The sequence below is a fragment of the Accipiter gentilis genome, chromosome 16, assembly GCF_929443795.1.
Source record: "Accipiter gentilis chromosome 16, bAccGen1.1, whole genome shotgun sequence".
Taxonomy (NCBI): Eukaryota; Metazoa; Chordata; class Aves; order Accipitriformes; family Accipitridae; genus Astur; species Astur gentilis.
In genome coordinates this window covers 10,879,614-10,903,185 of record NC_064895.1, presented here as the reverse complement: position 1 = coordinate 10,903,185, position 23,572 = coordinate 10,879,614, and the positions used below count along the sequence as shown (strand labels likewise).

At 35.9% G+C, this 23,572-nt stretch overlaps 1 protein-coding gene across 6 annotated transcripts in view; it reads left to right on the top strand.

The window, feature by feature from the left end:
- Positions 1 to 23,572, top strand: part of EIPR1 (EARP complex and GARP complex interacting protein 1) — a 102,125-nt gene that overhangs the window by 46,548 nt on the left and 32,005 nt on the right. For all 6 annotated transcript variants that reach the window (XM_049818986.1, XM_049818985.1, XM_049818988.1 and 3 more), the window contains exons 4-5: positions 2,860 to 3,016; positions 19,602 to 19,701. In XM_049818986.1, coding sequence (XP_049674943.1) covers positions 2,860 to 3,016; positions 19,602 to 19,701 — 257 coding nt within the window. The remainder of the gene's footprint in view (positions 1 to 2,859; positions 3,017 to 19,601; positions 19,702 to 23,572) is intronic.

Below are 23,572 nucleotides of genomic sequence, written 5' to 3'. Positions count from 1 at the left end.
AAATAGCAACTAATTCTACTATTTGAGAACGAATGAATGACTACTGTGCTACTGGGATCCCTAGTAAGTTTGATAGAAAGCCCTAGTTTTAGAATTATATATTAGCTTATATCTTTAAAATACAAGACTTGGAGCAGGTTTTTTTAATGATAAAAATTAATATAAAAAATAATTGCCTAATATACTACATAATAACAGCCATTAATACAGAAATCTACTGTGGTCAAATTAAATTTCAAAAAGATAAGTTTCTCTTGTGTTCTGGAAGAGCAAATGGCATCTGATACACATCATATCATCAGAGCAGCTTGAACAGCTTTCCAGAGAGGACACTATATGCTGGGCTCCAAAGAATGGCATAGATAAGTCTACAAAATGTGGAAATCTGATAAACTTGTTTTCACTACTCAAGCAAATCTCTTCTGCCTGGAGTATCAAGGTACATTTCAGTCTTGCTCCTTAGCAGCATCTGTAGAAATAACTTGAAAACAAATATAAAATCTATGTAGAATTGCTGCACACATTAAAAATTCAAGCAGATTCATTTCATTGGTGGCTTTTGGCAATTTTCAAAACACGAAAGTGTTATAGGGGCTGGGGTCACATCATGTTTCAGAGGGATTTTTATATCTATATCTTTTTTTTTTTTTTTTTTTTTTTTTTTTTTTTTTTTTTTTTTTTTTTTTCCCCCTTCAGCCTCCCTCAATCTTCAACCAGCGCTTGTTTAGTTGTTTTAGGGTTTTCAGTCTGGAAATCTGATTGTGCAAGAAACTAAACCTTTTTTTAAAAAAGTTTTTCATAGGAACACACGATCAGAAATTAAAAATGTTCTGGTTTTAAGAAGTTAAAACGTCATTTCAAGGCTGTCTTAAGACTTGTGGTGCTGTGCTGAGAGGAGAGATGGCTTGAGAAACATGTAGTTTGTTTTCCATGATTTGCTTTTGTGGTTGTCTGTATAGGTCTTGATGATAGTGGAAAAGCTAATGCTTTATATGCATAGTACAGACCTTTCAGTAATTATAATCTACCAGAAACTTCTCTGTGGTGCTCTTTACTGTTCTGTCACATATTGAGTATCGAGGCGAAACATTCGATGAATCTCACCATCTTGAACTATATCGCACTCTCAGTTTGCGTTATTTATTATTTGTATGGCATGCAATGCATGCTGTGCGTTGATTTGCTGCCCTTTGCTAAAGAAAGGTAGCCATCTGCTGCTGCTTTCTCCTCTTCGTTCAGTGGCACATGGTTTTAGGGTAAAGGATTTGCCTCAAATGATTTGGAAGTAGCTGTTTAGTTAGCATGCACTACAATTAGTAAAATTTCAATTAAATGTTAATAAATAAGGGATTATCCATCATCTTTAAATGTATGGTCTCCTGATACTGTATTCAACATGTATATGCCAAATTACTGTGAGCAGTTATGTGCATCATATGTATATTTAGTATGATCTATCAAATACCCAGTGCTTCTGTGTTTTGAATTCTGTGCTTGAATTTAAAGTCCTTCTCCTTCCCCTGTTTTCCTCTCACAGAAATGGCCTATTTCTCTTATTGGTTTGACCTAACTTCCTATGGTTTTTGTTTCATATGGCTACTTTTTAAAGATGTCTGCATTCTTACATTTTGGGCTTATTTACTATGTACCACTACATATAAATTGATTTTTTTTGTCCTATTTTCTGTTGTTTGGGTGCCTTTTTTGCATATAGAATATCCAGATTGGCAACCTTTTATAATAGGAACTTTTTTCCCCCTGTTAATATCATTTTAGCCTAAGAAGGCCTTTTTCAGAGTTACTGTCCTTCCTCTTGAAAACACTCTCATTACAATTGTTCCTGTTTTCCTTTCCACTGGTGTAAGTTGGTCACGTCTGCTCATGGCTCTGTAATCAGGCACTTTGCAGTAAAATCAGCTAAAATGTACTTGGAGACAGAACTGTGAGAAAGAGGCATGCGAAATGACCTCAGAACAGAAAACATGTCGTTTGTTGCTGCTTATCTTCTGGACTTCTCGTTTAACACATCCTCCAGCAGGTAGTCGCTCCCCTGCTTTTCCTTAACACAGCTGTGGCTGGTTTCTTTGTTCCTGCTGCAGTGGATAATACTGACCTATTCATCTTCTGTGAACCCTGGACCAGCGGCTGGAACAACATGAACATATGCAGTGCTGCTCTGGTCTCCTCCCATTCTGCACTGTTACAAATTGCTATATTGGGTGATGGGCAATGCCATATGTGCATAGACCATATGGTATTTTCTCCTCAATCTACAGTTGGCTTGTTCATCATACATTGTAATATTTTGCTATATGCGTGTAAGTTCAGTTTGTCTTTCGGAAGCTGTTTTTATTTGCTAGAATGAGAGGAGTGTATTTAAATGGAAAACTTAATTTTGCAATAAACAGTTATTGGTAGTAAAGGATGTGGCAATGCCATAGATTCAACTGAAGATAACCCTTGAAATGAAAATGTTTAAATGATGTCTAAATCCTTATTGTTAAGGAATTGAGCAATGTAGCTTGTGGGTCATTTTCATTAACATCAATATGGGGAACGAAGCTTGGAAGACTTGCCTCCAAAAGACTTATGTTTTCACGAGCACTAAATTTTGCCTTTATACACGGAGAAACGCATTAAATGTGTGCTAATTGTTAGTTTTGCAGCAACCTGACTGCTGACTTGAGGTCTGTGTCTGTATCGACATTCTGCATTCTTTGAGTTCATCTTTGTATAATATTTTTAAATATTTTAAACAGCAGATGTGCATTGCTTATAGATTTGCGTAAATGTTGATGCACTGTATACAAAATACGTCTCCCATACAGTGATCTGTTGACATTATTCTCTGTTGCTTAGCTTCAGACAGTAAAGTCATGACATGTGCTGCTGTTTGGAGGATGCCGAAGGAATTGGAATCAGGCAGTCATGAATCCCCTGATGATTCATCAAGCAACACTCAAACCCTGGAGCTACTCTGTCACCTTGACAACACAGCCCATGGCAATATGGCCTGGTAGGATTCTGCATATTTTATACTCCTAGAAAAAGCCTAAAGGATAGACCTGTGCTGTTAGTTTTGTGCAGATTTATATTGTAGGAGCTATGCTATACACTTTAAAACTATTCCATCTTTTTTTTTTTAAAAAAAAGGTACAAATTGGATTTTTAGTCCCAGATGTTTCATAGATTAAAAACATTTATTATAGTCCTGCAAACACATATGGAGTAACAGCCTGTGTACTGTTTTAATGGGTTTCTCCCCACCTGCCCCCATCTAAAACCTTTGTTGCACAAAGGTATAATACTTAGCATGTCAATCTCTTTACGGAATATAAATTTGATGTTGCACTTCAGTCTTTGTTTTTCAGTCTTCACTCAACTGATTTGGTGTAAGTGCAAGTAATTTATTGTTTGTTAAGGATAAGAATTCATTATATTATATGGTGCCTGTTTAACTACTCTTTTCTGTTGCCTGAGAAAAGACAAGGAGAGCTGCAGTACTGCAGAGGGTATTACAGAGGTTTGTTTCCCTTTCTTTTCTATTATTATAAAGAAAATTAAAATTTGTCCATTGTGTATTTGCAAGTTCTTTGTTTTATGGGTGTGTATACGACATGTTCCCACTCCTTCCTGAACAGATGTAGGGCAAAGAAATGTTATTACACTCAGTCCATATTTTACCAACTACAATGTTGTTTGAAATAATTTTGGGACCACCTGACCATCTTCCACTGGCAGGAATAGTTGAAACCGTAAGATTATGGTCTGCTGTAGTCCCAGGAATGTCTGTCTGTCAGAAAGAATATGGAGTAGGAGGTGATCATCCAAGTTCTACAGTCCCTTTCACAAGTATCAGAGAATTTTAAGAAAAAAATGTGGAATAACACAGCAGACTTTTGTAAATGAAATGTGACAACTCTGAACTGAAACCCAACAAGGATAATGCAACATCAACGTCGAATATTGCTGTAAGTGTCATACATGAGAGTGGAAAGGGCCTCTTTGGTTTCTATATTGAGACACCTGCTGAGTAAGGTATCCATCATAATCTCATTATACTTAAGTATATTCTAGTAGGAGTAATTTTAAATTGTATCAAAAAGGAGCAATACTTAAAATCAGTCTCAGTTCCTTTTCAAAACCTAGTTGCATAAAAATTTCTATTTGTTAGCTAGCTAGTAAAAAAAAAAGTAGACTTTTGAAGTGATAATTCAGTTGATTTTTAATTGTCATACATTGTACTGTAAGTTTTTTAAGCACCTATTTCTAGCCGCTGATTTCTAGTTTTAGCCTTGTAGATTAAACTTCAACTAAAAAAAAAAAAATAAATAGAAGGTAATATGTATGAGATGGTTCTTGGACAAGATTGGACATATCAGTGTATTCAAAAGTGTGTTGTCTAGGCTACTTTTTTCTAAAATCTCAGCTTCCTGAATGTTACATTTCTTGATGGTAGTATCTCTTAATTCTTTGCTACTCATTTTCATATGAATACTTCTCTTTATAACTCTTCGATTATATTAAACAATTCCTTTTTTATTGTTAGAAACCTTTTGATAATTAGTTTCCAATATAGTTGGGAATATTATTTTTTGTTTTAATCTTCACGTTAAGATTTTTACTTTTTATCTTTTAATTTTCCATAATGTTTCTATCTGATGGTGGGATGCCAGAACTCTGTGTGGTAGCCTGATCACCAGAGGAAGAATAAGGGGCACTTCACTGCTTTGTTATCAGGATGTGAAATTATGTGAATGCCAAAAATATTTTTTTTCCCTCTATTATAGCTTGTAGCAAGTTCATGTGCAATTTTCTGTCTCCTGTCATCTGACTTTGTTCCGTACTAGTGCTCACAAATATCTTCTACCATTTAATGCCCATCATCTATGTTTGTATGTGTATATATGCACAAAGATTTGAAAATGTCCTGTGTTAGAGAGATAAAAGGTATAAATGGAATACTTGGGATTAGTACCCCTCACATCATCTCAGGCAAGCACAGCTGAGTTACACGATCTTGTTCTAGAGCAGGCTTTTCTATTCCTGCCTCAGTCATAGTGGAAACAGTTCACATAAATGAGTAAAATAAATGTTTTGTGCCAAACGTGTGTCATTTAACAGGCCGTGTCCCACCGAGTGGTGTGTTGGCTATGAATAGCAACTTTAAATATTCTTCTCTATTACACATTTCAGATGTTTAGAAAAATATGAAACTGCTTTAGACATTTACAGTACAATTGTTGTTAGAACCAACCATAAATCAGAAAAGCAATTTTCCTCAATGCAAAGTGTAAATACTTTTCAGACTTCAATGTAAGACCAACATTCTGGTGTACACAATCTGAGATCAGTAGTGGTCTGGCATCATACCTTTGCAGTAAGAAGGGCAATGCTTATCTAGCTCTGCCATTTGCCTTGCCATTAGAGCATACTCTTGTACCTTTTACTCACAAAACATAGGCTGAACACTGAACCTAGGGGTTCAGTGTGACCACATGCACTTCAAGGAGGTTGTTTAACCCACAGAGTGCAGCAGAGCAATGTACCACAACAGCTACTCTTGTTAAGGGTAGAGAAATTTTAAGTCATGATAGCTTTTGCAATTATACATTTTTAGATTTGATAAACACTTAATTTTTTAAAGTTAATTTTGAAAATGATTAGTTAGAATGCATCATCGCCCCCCCCCCCCCCCCCCCCCAAACAAAAAAAAAGAGTAAAAAAAAAAATAAACTGGGCTTTTATCACATCTTTATATGCTAGGCATGGAAGAGTACCGTAGTTGACAGTACAGTTTAGAGATGCAGGGTGTAATGTTGATCTCGGCCTTTGTGGCACCTAGTGTGAACTTCTGTGATTTCAGATAGTAGCTCATGGGAAGGTATTTTGTGTGTCTCAGCATCTGTAGCACAGATGCTTCACAATATTCATGGATCTGGGTTGCAGATCATAAGTAATTGATATCTGACTGTAATTAAAAGGTAAAAAACAAAACTATCTTGAAAATGCAACTGGTTATGTACTCTGGCATCCACTGCAAGTCTCAGGGCTTTATTTGCTTGTACTTTTGTTCATGTTTTCAGTGCTCTGCTTTATTGCTTAACTTCTGTTCTTTAAGGTTTATCTTCTTGCATTGTTTTTCTCTTCCATTAAGAAAGCCTGATAGTTGAAAAATTACCTCATGGATTTTTCTATTTCTAGTATCATGTACCACAGAATACAAGAGGGGATTTTTCCAGGTCTGGTGTGTCAGGTATTGGTTTTGCTCAATTGTTTACTGGCAGAACTGATCCTGTGTTTCTTTACCTTTCCCGTCTCCTTTATGGAATGCTGTGCTCAAACGTCTCTGAAATTTCTTATTAAAAACTAGCAGGGACATATTTAATACCAGTTCTCTTCTGTGAACCAAGACTGAAAGAGCATTTTGAATCAATTGTGACTAAAATCCTAAACTTGTGTGTGTCTGAACACTGCGCCCCTCCTGCTTGAGATCTTCTGAAATAATTTTCTAGTCTGGACAAAACCTTTGACAAAAATCTGATCTTCAAGACATTACAAGCAAGTGAAAAAGAAATGCACTTTCCTACATTTTTATCTGGATTGCATGAGTTACTTTGTTTAAAAATTAAGCATGACTATTCACTTTCAGTTACTGAGGTTGTTTACTGCCGCTAAGCTTTGAATCTGGGACCCATCAGAATTTTTACTCAAACTCTTGTATGGTTTAGAAAGAGTTCAGAAAATTAAGCAGATGCTTAAATTAGGCAAACAAATAGGCCTATTAATTCCTCTATTTGGTTCAAGCCTAAGACTTTTTTTTTTCATCCTCTACCTGCTGTTCCTTATGTGAGCCAAAATGCAATTATTTTGAGTGCAAAATTCTGGAGATACATGGGCATTTGCATGTTAAAAAAAAAAAAAGAAAAAAGAAAAAAAAGCCCTTTCTGTAAACTAATTTTGTAGATAAATGTATGTATTCGCACAGTGTTACATATACATAACCATAGGTATGTTTCTCTGTACAATGTTTTAAGATTCAGTAATTAAAGGAACTTGCCATTGGGTATCTTGCAAGAAGCAGTCCAAGGTACGGTCTGGATAGGAGCGGCCAAGGAAACAGGACAACTATTAATGAGACTTTGATTACTCCTCTGTGTGCAGCTTGGAGGAATACCTAAAAATGTGTCTGTTAGAATCATGAAGACTTATGTTTTAGGAGTAACCTACTGTTCTACTACTTCATCAGTTTTCCTACAAACTTTTTTGATAGTAGACTTCACAGGATAGTCCTCAGAGAAGTAGGATACCACACACCATGAGAGAAAGTGTCATCTGTGAGATCTTGAATTCAGAATTCAGCAGGGACTTTTTATTTTGTCAGAAATAAAGGTGCAAAGCCAGAATTTCTCCTCTGGTGCCTCCTGGAAGCAGGTTTTTCTATATCTGCTTAACATCCTATTCCTTGCTTTCCAAATTTGGTAGGTATAAAATAAGGTAGACGCTGCTCAGTAGCAAGGTATGTGCTTCAAAAGAGAGGGGGCACAACTGAACTAAGTTAGATGGTGGTCCATGGAATAAATTTGGAATAAAATAAAACCAAGATAAATACAGGGGAAGTGTTAGATGGACAGCATAGATAAAACTGTAAAGGGAAAATGAATGGAGATGACATAGACAAGAAGAGTGAGAGCTCAGTTGTGGGAGGCCTGAAATGTGAGGAATTAAGAATTCATGTTTTATGTAGAAAACAATAGTCAGCTGCTAAAAAAAGTTGGAAAGGGATGAATATATTAGGTATAATGATAGATTACTTCATTAAGCCTCTCTACTTGCTGAAGTTGAATTTTGTCGTGTATCCAATTCAATCAATCCTAAATATGGACTTGCAAATATTACCACATCTAAGAAATTAGAGAGAAAGACAAATTATAAACTTTTTAAAAAGTCACAGATGTTTCAAGAACTTTCGGATGTTTATCACTAAAATATTAAACAAGAATTTTGTAAAGGAGAAAGTTACTGTAAATTAACTATTCCCACAGACTTTTTAAGTACTCTAGATTTTATTTGGCATTTCATCTAAGCTTTCCAAATAGAGTACTGAGAAGTGCTATCTCTTCCTTGGCTGTGTCATTGCACAGTATGAAGCAATGTCATTGAGGCTGGCTTTCTACAACAGTACAGATTTGCTGTAACAGTCCTTTCAACTTGAATGGAAGTTTATTTAAGATATATAAGATACTATACATAACATATTATTGCTTCTACTTCATCATGTTCATTCCATTAATGAACACAGTCACCTGATGAAAGTTAATCACACTTGTAATTGATGCCCTGAAGACAGATGAGTAAGTGCATTCCAGAAGTGAGGTCCAGAATTGTTTTGCTTACTCTTTTGGGCCTTTAAAATAGTATTTTAAAAAACCCAACCAAACAAACAAACACCCCAAAATGTTGTCTTAAGTAAAAAAACTATGAAGTAACAGAATCTGAAACTCAGGGGGGAAAAAAAAGAGTAAAAATGGTCTTTTTAATATGTCTAACACTTCCACATTGCATTCAGGTGACACTTTTGTTTCCTGTCATGATGTTGGTAACATTAATTCTTCTACAGTACTCCTCTGTTATGCATCAGGGTATATATGTTAAAATTCTGCCTTAGTGTTTCATTAAAAAAAAAAAAAAGGGCAAAAAAAAGCGCCCAAAACAATTTAATGGTCTATATCTAATGAATTTAAACCTGAAAGTAACACTTCTTTTAGGAGGATCATATAGTCCTGAATATATGGTATATTAACTGTTATATATGCTTTATAGCAAAGGCATGTAATAAGTACAATCATAAATTTTTTGGTATGAAAACCTTATCTTATTTTAACTCCTCTTATGTCCCAGTACCAGAAATATAATTGTGAAGAAGGAGATCCTTCTGACATTTGTATAGAGATTTCTTTTGAGAGCATCAAGAGTGCCAATTGCACGGGCTGGGGTATAAACTGAACCCCAGCGGTTTTTAGGGTTTTTTTGTAACAGCTGCCCAGATGATACTGATTGTGTTGTAGGCCTTCCAATTTCTTCACATAATGCACAGAATTTCAGAGCTATCAGGAGAAACATACTGGTGAAGCTCATTCATTACAGACAGATTCAAAAAATTATTAGCATTTAAGAATAATTCTTCTGCACCTGGTTCATTCCACACATTTACATTCTCCATCAGCCACCTCTCATATTACAAAGATGAAGTATAGAGAAAGGTTTTTGGAAAAACTTACTACAGGACAAGTGTTTTCACTGGGAATGTAAACCTATAGCTGCTTATCAGTACTGTCACTCTCGCCTTTATATTCTAATCCTTTCTAAAATGTTAAAAATTTTAACTGTATCTTATGTTGTATTTCTTTCCCCTCTCCCTTCTTAATTCTGTGTGACATCCTGAATTCTTTACAGGATTTTGCTCTCTTGAATCTTTGATTATCCTTTATTGTAAATAAATCCATGTATTATATATAAATCCAAATGTTCAACCATTTGTTGTCTCTTTCTCATGTTTTCTTTCTCATTTCCCCCTTTTATCATCCTCTACAATGTCTGGAACCAGTAGGGTAATTTATAATATTCATGTCTCTTTTTCATTCCCTTGAATGTTTTTGGTAATTTTGAATGGTTAGTATTGCGCAAGTTTAAAACTTTAAGCTATTCAATGTAATTGCATATACTAGGGAATAATTGCAATTCATTAATGGGATAGTGAAATAATAACACATTATTACGTGCCTAGTTTATTATGTTAATTTTTGATCAGAATTTATTTGACTCTAGTCTTGTAAAGCTGAGGGAAACTTAATGAAAGTAAAATCTGACAGTGAATGAAATACTAAGGGAAAAGTATGCTGTATTTCATGTACATGAACTTACTCTCTGTTCAGTTAACTTATGACCACTTTCGATAATTTCAGTAGATTTCATATGCTTAAAATGAAAATTAGTTTTGTTGAAGTCCTTGCAGTTATTTGTATTTACATTGGATTCATAAATCATGATACAGAAAATAGTGCAGAAATTGTGTTGCTCTAAAAGTAAAAAATAATGGGTTTGTAGAGTACTATTTCACTTCTGCTTCCCAACTTGAAAGTAGTTTTCTTTCCAGTTCTCATCATGCTGTCATATTCCCTAGTTTTACTGCCAAATTAGTTGAGATTTTTTCCCTACTGAAAGAAAACTGAGCTATTTTTAAAAGTGGTTTTTTTCCTATTTATAATACCACTTTAGCTATTCTTAGTACTAAAAAAAAATAAGGTTGCAGTCTCCCTCAACTGATTTTGCAGGTTAAAGAGATACCAGCTAGTTTTATTTTCAGTTTTTATTGAATTGCTTAAAAGGTTAGTGGGAAATGTTTAAAAAAAAATTATGTTGTAGAGCTGTGGAAAGAATTAGTTATGCAGGAGAATTTTAGATGTTCACAAGGAACTAGCTTTGAACAGGTGTCCCTGTTTTCTTGCTCTTGGACTCCAGTTTGCCTTCTGAAATCCCATTAAGCATTTACTATTTCGAATATTTATTCCTCAGAGCAGAATTCTTTTCTAGCACAATATTCTGGGATGATTACAGATGAAGTAATATTGCTGACACTTACTTACATGGTAGTTAAAAATTCAGGGCTCTGAAATGTCTTTCAGATTAAAAAAATTGATCCTTGTACCTTCGTAGTTAAGTGGATCTATTTGGTAAAATGTATGTGAGAACTTAAGGGGTGCCCTGCAGTCTCAAACAGTCCATCCAGCCCAGTGTTCAGTCTCAGGCAGTGGTGGTGGAGAGCTTATTCAGTGGGACTACACTAGCTAGAGTCACAACCACGTCTTAGAGTCTGCTCACCTCAGATTCCCCCAGTATCTACAGTCACTGGATTAGGGGTGTTAAAGGGTACATCTGTGCCAGATCCATGTAAGCCTTTGTCATTCTTGGTTTTGCTGTTCTTTTGAACAGGAGTGGTTATTTTCCTCAACTATCAATGCAAATTCTAGGCAATCATGATTTTCTTCTTGGGTGCACGTTTCAAATCATTGGAGAAATGTACTCAGAGGAACATTCTGTTTTGTTTGGGTTTCTTTCCCCCTGTCCAACCATGTAGATGTCCTGTTTGTTACAAACACCAATAAATTAATAAGGATATGCTATATCCATGTTGCTATCTTTTGAAAAATCCTATAGGAAAATATTCAAACTCTCCACCCCCCAAAAGTAGGTATGTGTTTCCTCTAAAATGAGTCTGCAGAGAATGCTTTTGCCCACTCCAGCTGTTTCACAAATAAACTTGTTTCAGCTCTTAATCTTTACATTAGCACATGGAAAAAACTGTTGGCATCATGTGGCTGGGCAGGACTTTTACCTGACATCTCCTTGTGTGCTTTCCTGCCAGACATTCATACTTCTGAAGTTTTTTCCTAGGTTGACCACCTTACTGATCTTTGACAAACAAGACAGTTATATGTTTCTTTCGTGACATGTCACATATCCATAATATTCACTTTGTCTTTTTTTTAAGCCCTGTTCAAGCAACAGAATGGAAATGGTGTCTGTGGCAGCAGCTGCTCCACGAGCAGTGTGTTGTAGAATGATAGACGTTATGTGGCTCCTGTCCATCTGCTTTGGAAATGTATCCTAGCTTTACACACGGTTTTCCCACTACCCTCCAATTTCATTGAAGAAACTCATGTATGTGCTGGGGGGTTCTATTCTCCACATGTCTTGTTCATTGTATATAGCAGTTAACTCTGGGTGACAGTAATCTGCTTGTGTGAAATGTGTTACTACTTCCTTTGAAACTTTTTTCCTGTCGCTGTTAAGAAAGAAGGCGAAAACAACTTTTAATACTCATGTACATCTTTAAACTGTACATAATTTTTCAAGCAGTACTTATTTGATGCTTTGGCCATGTTTTCTGTCCAAAGCATGTGATCAATTGATTCTTTTTCATATTAGTAAATAGGTTTCAGCTCCTCTGTGAGTTGTTGCTAAAACTGTTAAAAAGATTTGTCTGTGTAACAGGATCTGCAAATCCTCCTTGCTTTTTGCTTAGTAAAGTGCTTTTTCTGGCATGGGATATAGAGTTCACCAGGTACCATAAACTATCTTGCCAAAACACTGCATTCCTACAGTAATTTAACTGCATATACTCTAGACCTTTTGTTATTGTAGATATGTCACCAAAAAACCCCTCCAGCTATAATGCATTCTGCTGTCTCAGCACATGTATCTCACATGGACTTTTTCTAAAACACTTGCAAAAAGAAAAAAGAACTTTCAAAATGTTTTAAAATAGTCATTGAGGCCTCAGATATTTCAGCCATCATTAACAGTAGGATAATTAAAATACCACTTTAAAATATTAATCATGGTAGTTTGACAGAAAGTTAACAAAAAACTTTTGTGAGAGCTGTCCTATATGTAGACAAGAGTTTAGCACTTGAGCAATATGGGAAGGCATGGATGAAACATAATGAAGTTAAAAGGGGGTTGCATATTTCCCTTAGAGTATTATTTGCAAGTGTTTCTGCCATAATATTTAAGTATTCTTGTTGTAAATAATCCAATATTAATTACTTTGAGGAAATACTAACTTTCTTAATCTATTGTATTCTTTAGACTGTATTTGGTGTTTCATAGAATGTCAGAAACAATGCATAACCTTTTTAATTAACACCCCACCCCGCCCCAAACTCTTCTCTCTCCTCCAAAAGAGAATAAAGGAGAATAAAATAGCCCCCCAGGTTTTATGTATAAAAAAAAAAACCCCAACAACTAACCTAACAAACAAAAAAACACCACTACCAACAACAAAAAGACCAAAACCCACCCAGAAAAAAACAAACAAACCAAAAATACTGGGAGATCTATTGGTAAGCTATCTTCTATATAATAGAGTTGTTATGAAAATATCCTGTGACAGCACATTTTTTTATCTTAATTGAAGACACATTAGTCTTTGGTTTGACCAGAGTTGTACTATTAAACTAGTGCTATAACTTCCAGCCTAATGGAAATCACCAGAACAGGGGAAAACCAGGGGTTATAGTCTCTTCTTGTAGCCTGATATTGTTATAACTGTTAATGTTGTTATAATTGTTAAATTGTATTTAACAGCACTCAAAATACTAGGAAATGTGTTGTCTGTATGTGATAATTCATTTGTCAGTTACTCAGGTTGGATAGACAGAATAGCTGCAGACAAAACTGAGAAGAGTACTAAGGCTTTTTAGGGAGGCTGGGATGATGATGAGAGTTGTCATCTCTGTGAGAGACCTGCTGGAGTTTGTGGAGCTCCACCTGGGGATGGATGATGAGGCAAATGAGAGCTTGTGAGTAAGGATTAAAGAGCAGACCACTATGGGTGACAAAATAATGGGTGTCTGCTGTAGGCTGCCTCATTAGGAAGAACAGTTAGATCAGGCCTTCCTACAGACAGCTAGAAGAAGCCTTCTGTTTGCAGGGCCTGGTCCTCATGGAGGACTTTAACCATCTGCTGGAGGGACAGTGCAGCAGGGCATAAGCAATCCAGGGAATTCCTGGAGAGCATTGATAACTTCCTGACCTGAGTGACAGAGGAGCCAATGAGGAGAGATACTCTGCTGGACCTCATGAAGAAGAAAGAGCTGGTTGTGGGTGGGAAAGTCAAAGGAAGCCTTGGCGCCAATGACCATGACATAGTGGAGTTCAGAATCCTGACAGGAGGGAGCAGGGCAAAAACCAAGCTCACAACCCTTGACTTCAGGAGAGCAAGCTTTGGCCTCTTCAGCGATCTGTTTGAATAAGTCCCACGTGATAGGGCCCTAGAGGGATGAAGGGTCCAAGAAAGCTGTTTACTATTCAAGTATCACCTCCTCCAAGCTCAAGAACAGTCTATCCCAACAAGCACAAAGTTGAATAATAATCCAGGTTATCTAGTAATATCCTAGTAAGAGGCAGACCTTCAAGGACAAGGCAGTGTCCTAAAAAATCTAGTATACCTTTTATAACTTTGAAAGCAGGAGTTTTTCTGGAAAGATGAATTAATATTCCTCATCTGTCTGGAATAAATACTTGCGAAAACAAGCAGGCAAAATTAGCCTCATAATATTGTTAATCAACTGTAAGAACTTCTCTGCAATAGCAAATGAACATGGAGAACATCCACAACCTTGATGAAACCATGCTACAAAACTGCTTTGCAGCATGGATTCCAGTTAGTGCTAACCATGACTTTCTCACTCTGTGGGATTTTCATATGCACTATCTCTCTGAACACAGAAGAAAGAATCAGCTTCACCCACAAGTCGATGGGGAAGAATTTAGGATTTCTTAAGTTACTGCAGTCTGAAGAACCATAGATTACACTTGTAAGAAATCTCACCACATGCTCTACAAGAACTGTCCATGTTGATGGATGTCTTAAGTCTGAAAATGGTTAAGTCATGGCTTCCCTTCTATAAAGTAGGTCTTGCTATTTACTCTTTAACCCATTTGGTTGCATAGCTTGTTTGTGCTTTGCATCCACCAGTAATTACTCTTACTGTGCTGCAAGTATCAGAATGTAGGTAAGTCGGTTAAACTAAAGTCTGGAGATGTTAATTCCCATCTATAATTTCATGACTTGAAATTTACTAGTGACAGCTTTTGTCAATTTAGTTCATATGTAGAATCTGTATAATCAATTTGCCTGATTTTGCTTTGCTGTTAAGCATTATTAATATGTAAACCCATGGCCAACCAGACAGGAGTCTGAGATTGTTAATGAACTATGGAGGTGTTCACCTGTTGGTCGTCCCTTTAAATCACAAATATCTCAACAGAAATTTAATAGTTGTTTCTACAAAACGGATATTTAGGAGCTCCTACTTAAAATCAATGAGTCCTATATCTTGCTTTCTTGTAAAAAATTCACTACAATGCTTTCTCTTAGATTGTGAATTCCTGTGATTCAGGCTGTCTTTATTATCTTTACATGTCCATAAATACCTTTTCAATGCTGAAATTAATTGGGCCTGTGAATCAAGAATCACAGTTCTTTTTTTCACAATAAACATATTTAATCACAGCTGCAGTAGATGAGGAGATGCAGTGAAGTAAATACAAGTATCAAGGATGACCCTTTATTATTTTGCATTCTGCTTTATGATTTTTTTCAAAAAGACCTTATGGGGTTGCCAACACTATAGTATAATAATTTAAGGAAAAAAAAAATTAAAAACATTTTAGAAGCAGGTGCTTTTTCTGTGTCACCACCTTGTTGGGATACTCTTGTATTCATTTGTACAGCAGTTTTATTTTTCTGAATGTAAAAATAATTTAAGAGCCAAAATAAAGCCCAGCTGTCTTTGGGGTTCTTGTCCAAAACAATCTTTAACTTCATTTCTCATTCTTCTCAGCAGCCTCTTGGCTAAAAAGGTGGCTAAAAAGGCACCTAAAATAAATTCCCCTTATCTTTCAGGTTTTTTTAGGAATTTGATTCTTTTTTTACTGTGTCTTGAGGAGCTGGATAGCAAAATACATCTCAGTGGCTGAGAATTTTGAGACAAAGCATAACTTACATGTATTTCCTGCAGCATGGATTTCAGTACGCTACAAAATACCCAGAACAGTTTTCAATCAGAAATGTGGCCACTCTGTAGAGCACGTGGGTAAGGAGTAAGAATTGTGGGTTCTGGATGGTCCTCAGTCTCATCTCCTTCCTTCTAGAATAATGTCCTAATCACCTGATAGCAGAGTCACCTTTAAATTTGAATTATTATACTGCAAAGAAGGCAGGATACTTGAGTCCATAACACATGAATTTTTATGATGGGCTACATGAGGCTGCAGGATGTTCTGCTGAGTTACCAAATGTTTGGGTGTATTTTCTGTTTTGCAGTGCATAAGAATTTTCAGTCTAGCAAAATTTTTCCACTTACAGAAATAAATGGTTGTCACTTCTATAATTATGGTTAAGCAGTAGTTAATGCTTTCTTTGTCCAACACATTGTGGCTGATTGCAGTTCACATCTATGAAAGCGTTTGCATGTTGCTTTATTCTTCTTTAGTCTATAATGGAGAACTTTGAATTGTTCATTTGTAAAAGCTCAGTACGTTAATAAATGATGGTGTTAACTATCTTTTCAGCATAAAACACAGATAATAGAGTCCTTTCATGAGTGAATATTTTAAATTCTCTTTTTTCTTTACTAGGAAAATGTTCTCTGTAGGATTTAATTTTTTTACCAAAAACTACTAGCTAGAAGCTAATTTGAAGCATCAGGAGTCAGATGATAACAAAATAGGGTAAAAGGCAACAAATATAATTGCTTGTCTGCTGTTTATAGATTATCTAAAGAGCAGCCATGAAGTTGACACTCAGTTTCTGAGTGGCAGCTGTGAATTTGACAATTATCTTGTCCATTTCCGAAAACTGTAAGCATCAGCAACTGTTGGCACACTCAGGAAAATAGTATTGCCTGGTTTATCTGTTTTCCTTTTTAAAGATTATTACCACCTCTGCTGTGTCTGAAAATTGTTCTAAATGGAAACTTCAGTTTTTCTAAAATTTTTGTCTTGCTTCCAACGCCAGTTTTTTTTCAATTCTCCATGGTATTTCATGTTTAACATTCAGTCATGACTACAGAATACAGCTGAACATGTTACAAAGAGTGATTTGAGTAACCTTCGCTTAGATTATAAAATCTGAATGATCACTACAACCACACCCATAAAACAATGAACTTTCATAAAAGACAAATTAAATAGAAGGAAAATGGGCATCTCACAAGGACAGAGTGAATGTGGAGAGACCTTTTCATTCCAAGGTATGTCAGCTGGGTTATAATTGGCTCTAATTAGCACACTGTATTCAGCTATAAAAATCCTTTACCTTGAAGCTCAGTGACACTCAAAGATGTGAAATTTCTTCCTACCTTTGAAAACATCAAAGAAAGTGCTTCCAATCTAGCTTTTACAACTGAAAGTTCAGTGATCAGTGCAGGAAAGGTGCAAATACATCAACAGGCGTAAAGAATATTGATCTTTGGCTGGAAGAACTCTGAAAGAGTTAATTGGTCAAACCAGATGTCATTGTCTATAATTAAAAATATAACTACATATATCAACACCAAATGCCAGTTATACTTTCAGCAATATGCAAGAAAAATGATGTGATGGACTTAAAATAAATAAACGTGATCAGAATCAGCTTGAAGATTTCTTAGTTACCCATTCGCTTGCGTGATGATCCTGATGTCTTTTAATTTCACTTTGGAAAACTGGATTGTAGAAGGTTAGCTGTGATTGCATGCAGGTTATAGTGCATTAATTTTTTTATCCTGTTGTATGTGTTCAGAAAATGTTTTCATCTCTTGGAAGGATCTAATTGATATATCTGTGCAACAGAACTGTATGAAATTCTGAAATACCCCTGCCAATGCCAGTTGGTTACTTCTCATTATTGTGGGCACAATGATGGTTGAACTTGTAATTGAAACTGCTTTATCATTTTTATCATCAACACTCATTTTCAGTTGCTCATAAGTTTTTCCAAGTTGTGCCATACAACTTTAACAAGAAACACTTTTGAAAATAAGATTGGCAATACTACAGACAAAACAGCCCAATTTAAAGCAAATCATAGAATCATTCTAGTTCCACATCCTTGTTAAAACACATTTAAAAACATGATGGTAGCCTAATGTGCTAAATGAAGTGATTTTGTCCTAATACAAGAGAGCTCATTACAAATGAACTTTTCTAAGTAGTTAATTTTCATAGATTGACAACATAATAAGGATGCAGGTCATGGTTCCAGTAGAAGATAGATGCAGAAGCTAGTCCTTTCTTTGATCTGCTCTGTTGCCTTAGGGAAAAGTTCAGTGGGTGGGGAGTCAGCCAACACACCCTTTAGTTACAGTTCCAGCTTTTTCATCTACTTAGTGTTAATTTTCTTTTTTGGCAGAGTTCTATTTTCTCTGCATAGTCTGGCTACTCTGTAACAGCAAATAGGTGCCTGTATATCTAATGCTTGTTTTACTAAAAGTGCAGAGTAAAAAAGCAATTAAACTGTTCACGGAAGAAGCAAGAGTATTTTGAGAGGAAGGTATCAGCTGAGAATAACTGAGGTTGCGTTTCATGATGTGAGAAAATGACACTGTGTCACTTTTTTCTGTTACCTGCAACTTGCTATTTTCTTTTCCTTGTGTTTTATACCATAAGATTAGGTGGAGTTCCATAGCTTAGGTCTGGGGCCAGCCAGGTCATACTCACTGTCTTAGGAAGGTAGGAGTAATGCAAAATTTGGGATAAAATAGGAGCATGCATAGTGTGCAGCACCGAGTTAGGAAGGTAGCTCGTGGCTGCCTAATGTTGGGCTTATTTGCCCAAGACTGCACCTACTCATGCAACCTTCTTTCATCTCTTCAATCCAGATACTGAACTGATTCATGTAAAAAGCTAAACAGACTAGAAAACATACATCTAGTGATGGACTCTTGACAAACCTCAAGAGGTACTTTTTCATATATGCACTGAGGATGAGAGCAGCTTATCAAACGCCTTTGAATAACTTAAGTTTTTGTCTAGAGATGGGAAGAAGTTTTTTCATGTAGCTGTTGATACTAAAGTTGTGATCTCTGCCTTCAGCTGTATTGTATAAGATGATTGGGAGGTTGCACAACTTTTTAAAGTGTTGGGTATGGAAGGCTATTCTCATCAAATGACAAGTATTATTCTTTTAACCTTACTGTTTTCTCCAGCAAATTTATTAGGGTTATAGTGCATATACTTAGCTATGCTGCCCATAATAACTGGCTTGAATATGCTGCTTCTCATAGGCAGAACTAGAGATGAGAACTGATTTCTTGCATTCCTTCATGTATATCATGAAACTGGTGAATCATACTTAAAAAGTATATATTGATTGAGTCATGATGACAGCTGCTGAACTGGAAGAGGTTTGCATCAAAGCTCTTTGGCTTATGATTTTTGGTGCGTCTTCAAAAGGATGCACATTACATATGAAGAACTTCCAGGTTTCAAGCTAAAGCACTCTAAAGTGAGTGTATGTCAAGGTCTGGTTTTTTCTGTGTATGTATGCAGAATGACTGCTGCAGTGACATAATCACTGTTTTGCATGATCACTGTATGATTCAATATGCAGAATGGACAACAAATGGAGTAAGAATTTCAAGAAGCTTTCTTTTTACAGTTAGGCTAGCATCTAGGGAAACTGGGTGGCATTCCTTTTTCTGACAGATCTGAATGGGGTGTCAAAGGCCACCCAAAAGAAAAAAGATGTCTATATTAGCAGGGACTAAAAGATTCCATAAGCAAGCCTAAGTTTGGTATCACATAGCTTTCAAGTAACTGATGCTGCAATATAATGTTCATCTAGTACGTGTAAAAACTGCTAGAATGCTAGTTAATGGCAGATTTTGCACTTAAAGTATGGGATGGATTTCAGCTGAAGTAAACCATACGGAACATGATTTAATATGTTTTGGAACAGATTAGATCCACAGAGTTAAAATAGCTTTCTAGTACAAATTCTGATTGGTTTTAATGTTAGATTGTTTTTTTCATTTTCTGTTTCTGTTTTACAGTATTATGTGGGAACCGATGGGAGACGGTAAAAAGATTATTTCACTGGCTGATAATAACATATTATTGTGGGATTTGCAAGAAAGTTCAGCCAAAGCTGTGGTAAGAAATTTTTTTTAACAAATCACGATACACTTGAATATAGTACAAACAACAACATTCACTAGCCTAGAATTGGCTAGTCTTTTAACTACTTCAGAAATATCTTGTTGCCTTTAATGTGGGTGGGGCAAATGAATACTATATCAGTTGTCTTGAATACGAGTGTGTAAGAGTAGTATTTTGTATCTGTTGCTAATGGTTAAATATTTTGCTTTTTCTAGAGTTCCCCTTACTTTCCTACTGGTTTTACAGTGAATAATCTAAAATAAAGCAATGCTAATTTGATAAATGTGTGCGAGGGAAAAGTGATCAGTAAAGCCAAAGGTTATTGAATTCAGATAATAGTATATTAATTCATGTTGGTTAACAGCATGCAGCTGTCTGTTTAATTTGCAACCCTTGTATGTGTAAGTATAATATAAATTTCTGTATTTACTATGCACTGCTTTGATTTCTCAGTATTTAATTTAGTACTATACTGTCTATTCAGATTATTTAACTCATTAAAACCTTCTTATTCAGGAACATATGTAAAAAGGTGTCATTGGCATAGATTTCTGTCTGATTATGCCACCTCTTATAGATAAAAAAAAAAAAGTTTGCTTATTTATGTATAATGACATAGATTGTATATAGAAAACTTCAAATGTTTCTATATAGAGTCATTTAGGTCAGTGTCTGTCCTTAAAAATGGAAACTGATTATGTCAAGGACATTATTATTCAGTTGATCTGTTGTCACTTCTTGAACAAACTCCTCAGTTGTTGTGGTTTAACCCCAGCCAGCAACTAAGCACCACGCAGCCGCTCACTCACTTCCCCCCCATCCAGTGGGATGGGGGAGAAAATCGGGGAAAAAAAGAAGTAAAACTCCTGGGTTGAGATAAGAACGGTTTAATAGAACAGAAAAGTAGACACTAATAATGATAATGATAACACTAATAAAATGACAACAGTAGTAATAAAAGGATTGGAATGTACAAATGATGCACAGGGCAATTGCTCACCACCCGCCGACCGACACCCAGCCAGTCCCCGAGCGGCGATTCCCCGCCCCCACTTCCCAGTTCCTGTACTGGATGGGACGTCCCATGGTATGGAATACACCGTTGGCCAGTTTGGGTCAGGTGCCCTGGCTGTGTCCTGTGCCAACTTCTTTGCCCCTCCAGCTTTCTCGCTGGCTGGGCATGAGAAGCTGAAAAATCCTTGACTTTAGTCTAAACACTACTGAGCAACAACTGCAAACATCAGTGTTATCAACATTCTTCTCATACTGAACTCAAAACACAGCACTGTACCAGCTACTAGGAAGACAGTTAACTCTATCCCAGCTGAAACCAGGACATCAGTTCAGAGTTAATTTCTTTTCTTGGATGCTTCAAAATCAGATTTTTGAACTGGTAGTTGCTTAAAGAGTCAAGACATTGTGTCCATAAACTCTTCCCTGTTGTACTGTCTGACTGTGCAAATAGATGAAGTCTTGAGCTGTTACTATTTGGTAGATTTTGCATGCTATCAGTGTAGTGTAATACAGTTTAATCCCTTATGTTCATAATCAAGCCCTTTGGGTTCCTTCACTAGGTGAAGAAACTTCAGCTTTTTTTTCACCTGGAACTTCAATCATTGTTATGTTACCTTACAAGTTGTTTTCAAAGTGGTGTTTGTTTTTATCAAATTGATGTTGAGAGTTTCTGAAGGCTCGCCTGTGGCATTGTATCCCCTGGATTTGTGTTAGTCCTACATTAGTCAGTATTTCTTTTCTAATGTCTCCATAATGCACAGACTGTTTTGGAATGCCTTCTTTAAACCTTTTCAAAAACTACTTTTTGGGGGTGGTCCTGCTTCCATGCTATAGCTTTTCACATCACTTTGAAGTGCTGGGACTGCTAGACTACTTAGCATTTTCCCTTTCTCCTCCTTTCTCTCTTTGGGCAGCTGTGTCCTCTCTTGCTAAAGTTCTTTTAATGTTAATTAGTTTTTTCATTGTCCGAACCACTTTCTCATAACTGTCTCAAACTTCTTCCTAATCCTAACCTCTCTGAAACATGATTTTCTTTGGGATGCTGTCTAGTGTGTTGCCAGTCTCTCTATAAGTATGTGTGGGAATCTTGTAATGAATGCCAAATTCTTTTTTTTTCCTTATTTTATTTTTCTTGGGATTTATTTACTAAAATTTTGCATGTTGCGTCTTGACTTTACTATTCCTTTCCTCAAAACTAACCTCCTCACTCCGTCACACAAATACTTGTGAAAGTATGATTTCCATTTTCTTTTCCTTCCATTGCTAGAACTGGGTTCTGCATAATTTTGGAGAGGACTAGGCTCTTCACCAAACTATGTAATTTCAGCATGATTCTGGAAATCAGTATTTCTGTCCTCAAAGCGATATTCAGCTTGCAGATACCTTCAGTATTTCAATTAGTGTTCCTAGAACATCTTTTATTCTGTTGTTTTTAAAATATGCCTGTACTGCATCAAATATTGATGGCAAAATAAGGACTCCAGAAGGCAAAGTGATAAAGAAACTAATGGGATTTAACCTGTGACATTGCTATATGCTTATATTTGATAAAAGGAAACAAGAAAAACCAGAAGTGAAATTTTGCATCAAAAAACCTGCTTCAACTAATGAAGCTAACACTATGAAAGTAGATATATTGACCCTTGACCAACATCTTCAGATAAGGAGAATTTTGAAATGTTTGTTAAAAACCTTAGTTTGCAGAAGTTAGGAGCGTCATTTATATTTTACATTCAGGCTCTCTCAGGAGGCCTGATATAGAATTTGACTGATTCTCTATATTTCTGTCTAAAATAATCTAGTATCTCATGTGAATAGACTGTAAATTAGAATTGCCTGTGATTAAAATTTTACCTGGAAATAACTGTTTACCATTATCAGTCGTCTTCTCCAGCAATTTTGAGTTACTCTTAGATGGTATTTGCTGGATCACTGATTCAGTGACTGCTTTTTAAAGTGAAGTTTAATAGTGAAAGTCCATGGAAACTTCACCACAGATAATGTATATCCAGGCATCTAAATCTTAAGTCAGGTGAATATCTTCTAAGATGACTGGTACTGTTGCATTCCTGTTGAATATTTGTCTGCAACAAATTTGTCTCGAACATGTCTGTGGGTTCCTGAGTTAACCAGAGTACAGCTGAACAAGCTTGAGGAAAGCATGAGCATCTCTTTGAAATGCCTACCGTAGACTTTCTAGTAATTAAAATGATGATAACCAAAAGTCCAGTATCATAGGCTTTTCAGGCCTAGCATCAACTGCTGTGTATTTCTGAAACCTCTGAAGATTACCTGCTTCCTAAGAGATTAACTCCCTGTTAGAATCCGTAGAAGGCTGAAAAACAACTCTTATTCTGTAGCAATTTTATATTTACAAAAAATTATGTAGGACTGACAGTTACAGGGAGCAATGAGGAAAAATAAGAAATGTTTCATTACTGAGGTGGCTTTCTGATTAAAAAAACAACTAAAAACACCAAAAAAATTAATAGTCTACCCCATCCTTTGCTGCTATAGTATTTAGAATGCAAGAGAGAAGTCTGTGAGAACAGGTTGGTTAGGAGACAGATAGTGTTGGTACAGGTAAGCAATAAATATATTTTCCATTTGATTATCACCATGTACAAGGAGTGTTTGTAGGCCAATAAGCTGTTGGTGAAATAGTGATTTCTTTCTGTATATGTTCTGTGTATAAGGGATTGTTGAATGCAAAATATGTTGTAACCCTCAAAAGCACATGATTTGTATTTTAATGCTTTTTGGTCAGAGTGTAAAAATAGATTTTTCTGGGATATTGAGAAAAAGAGCTTTTTGGCCTTGAAAACAGGTATAGAACAGCCTACCGGAAAAA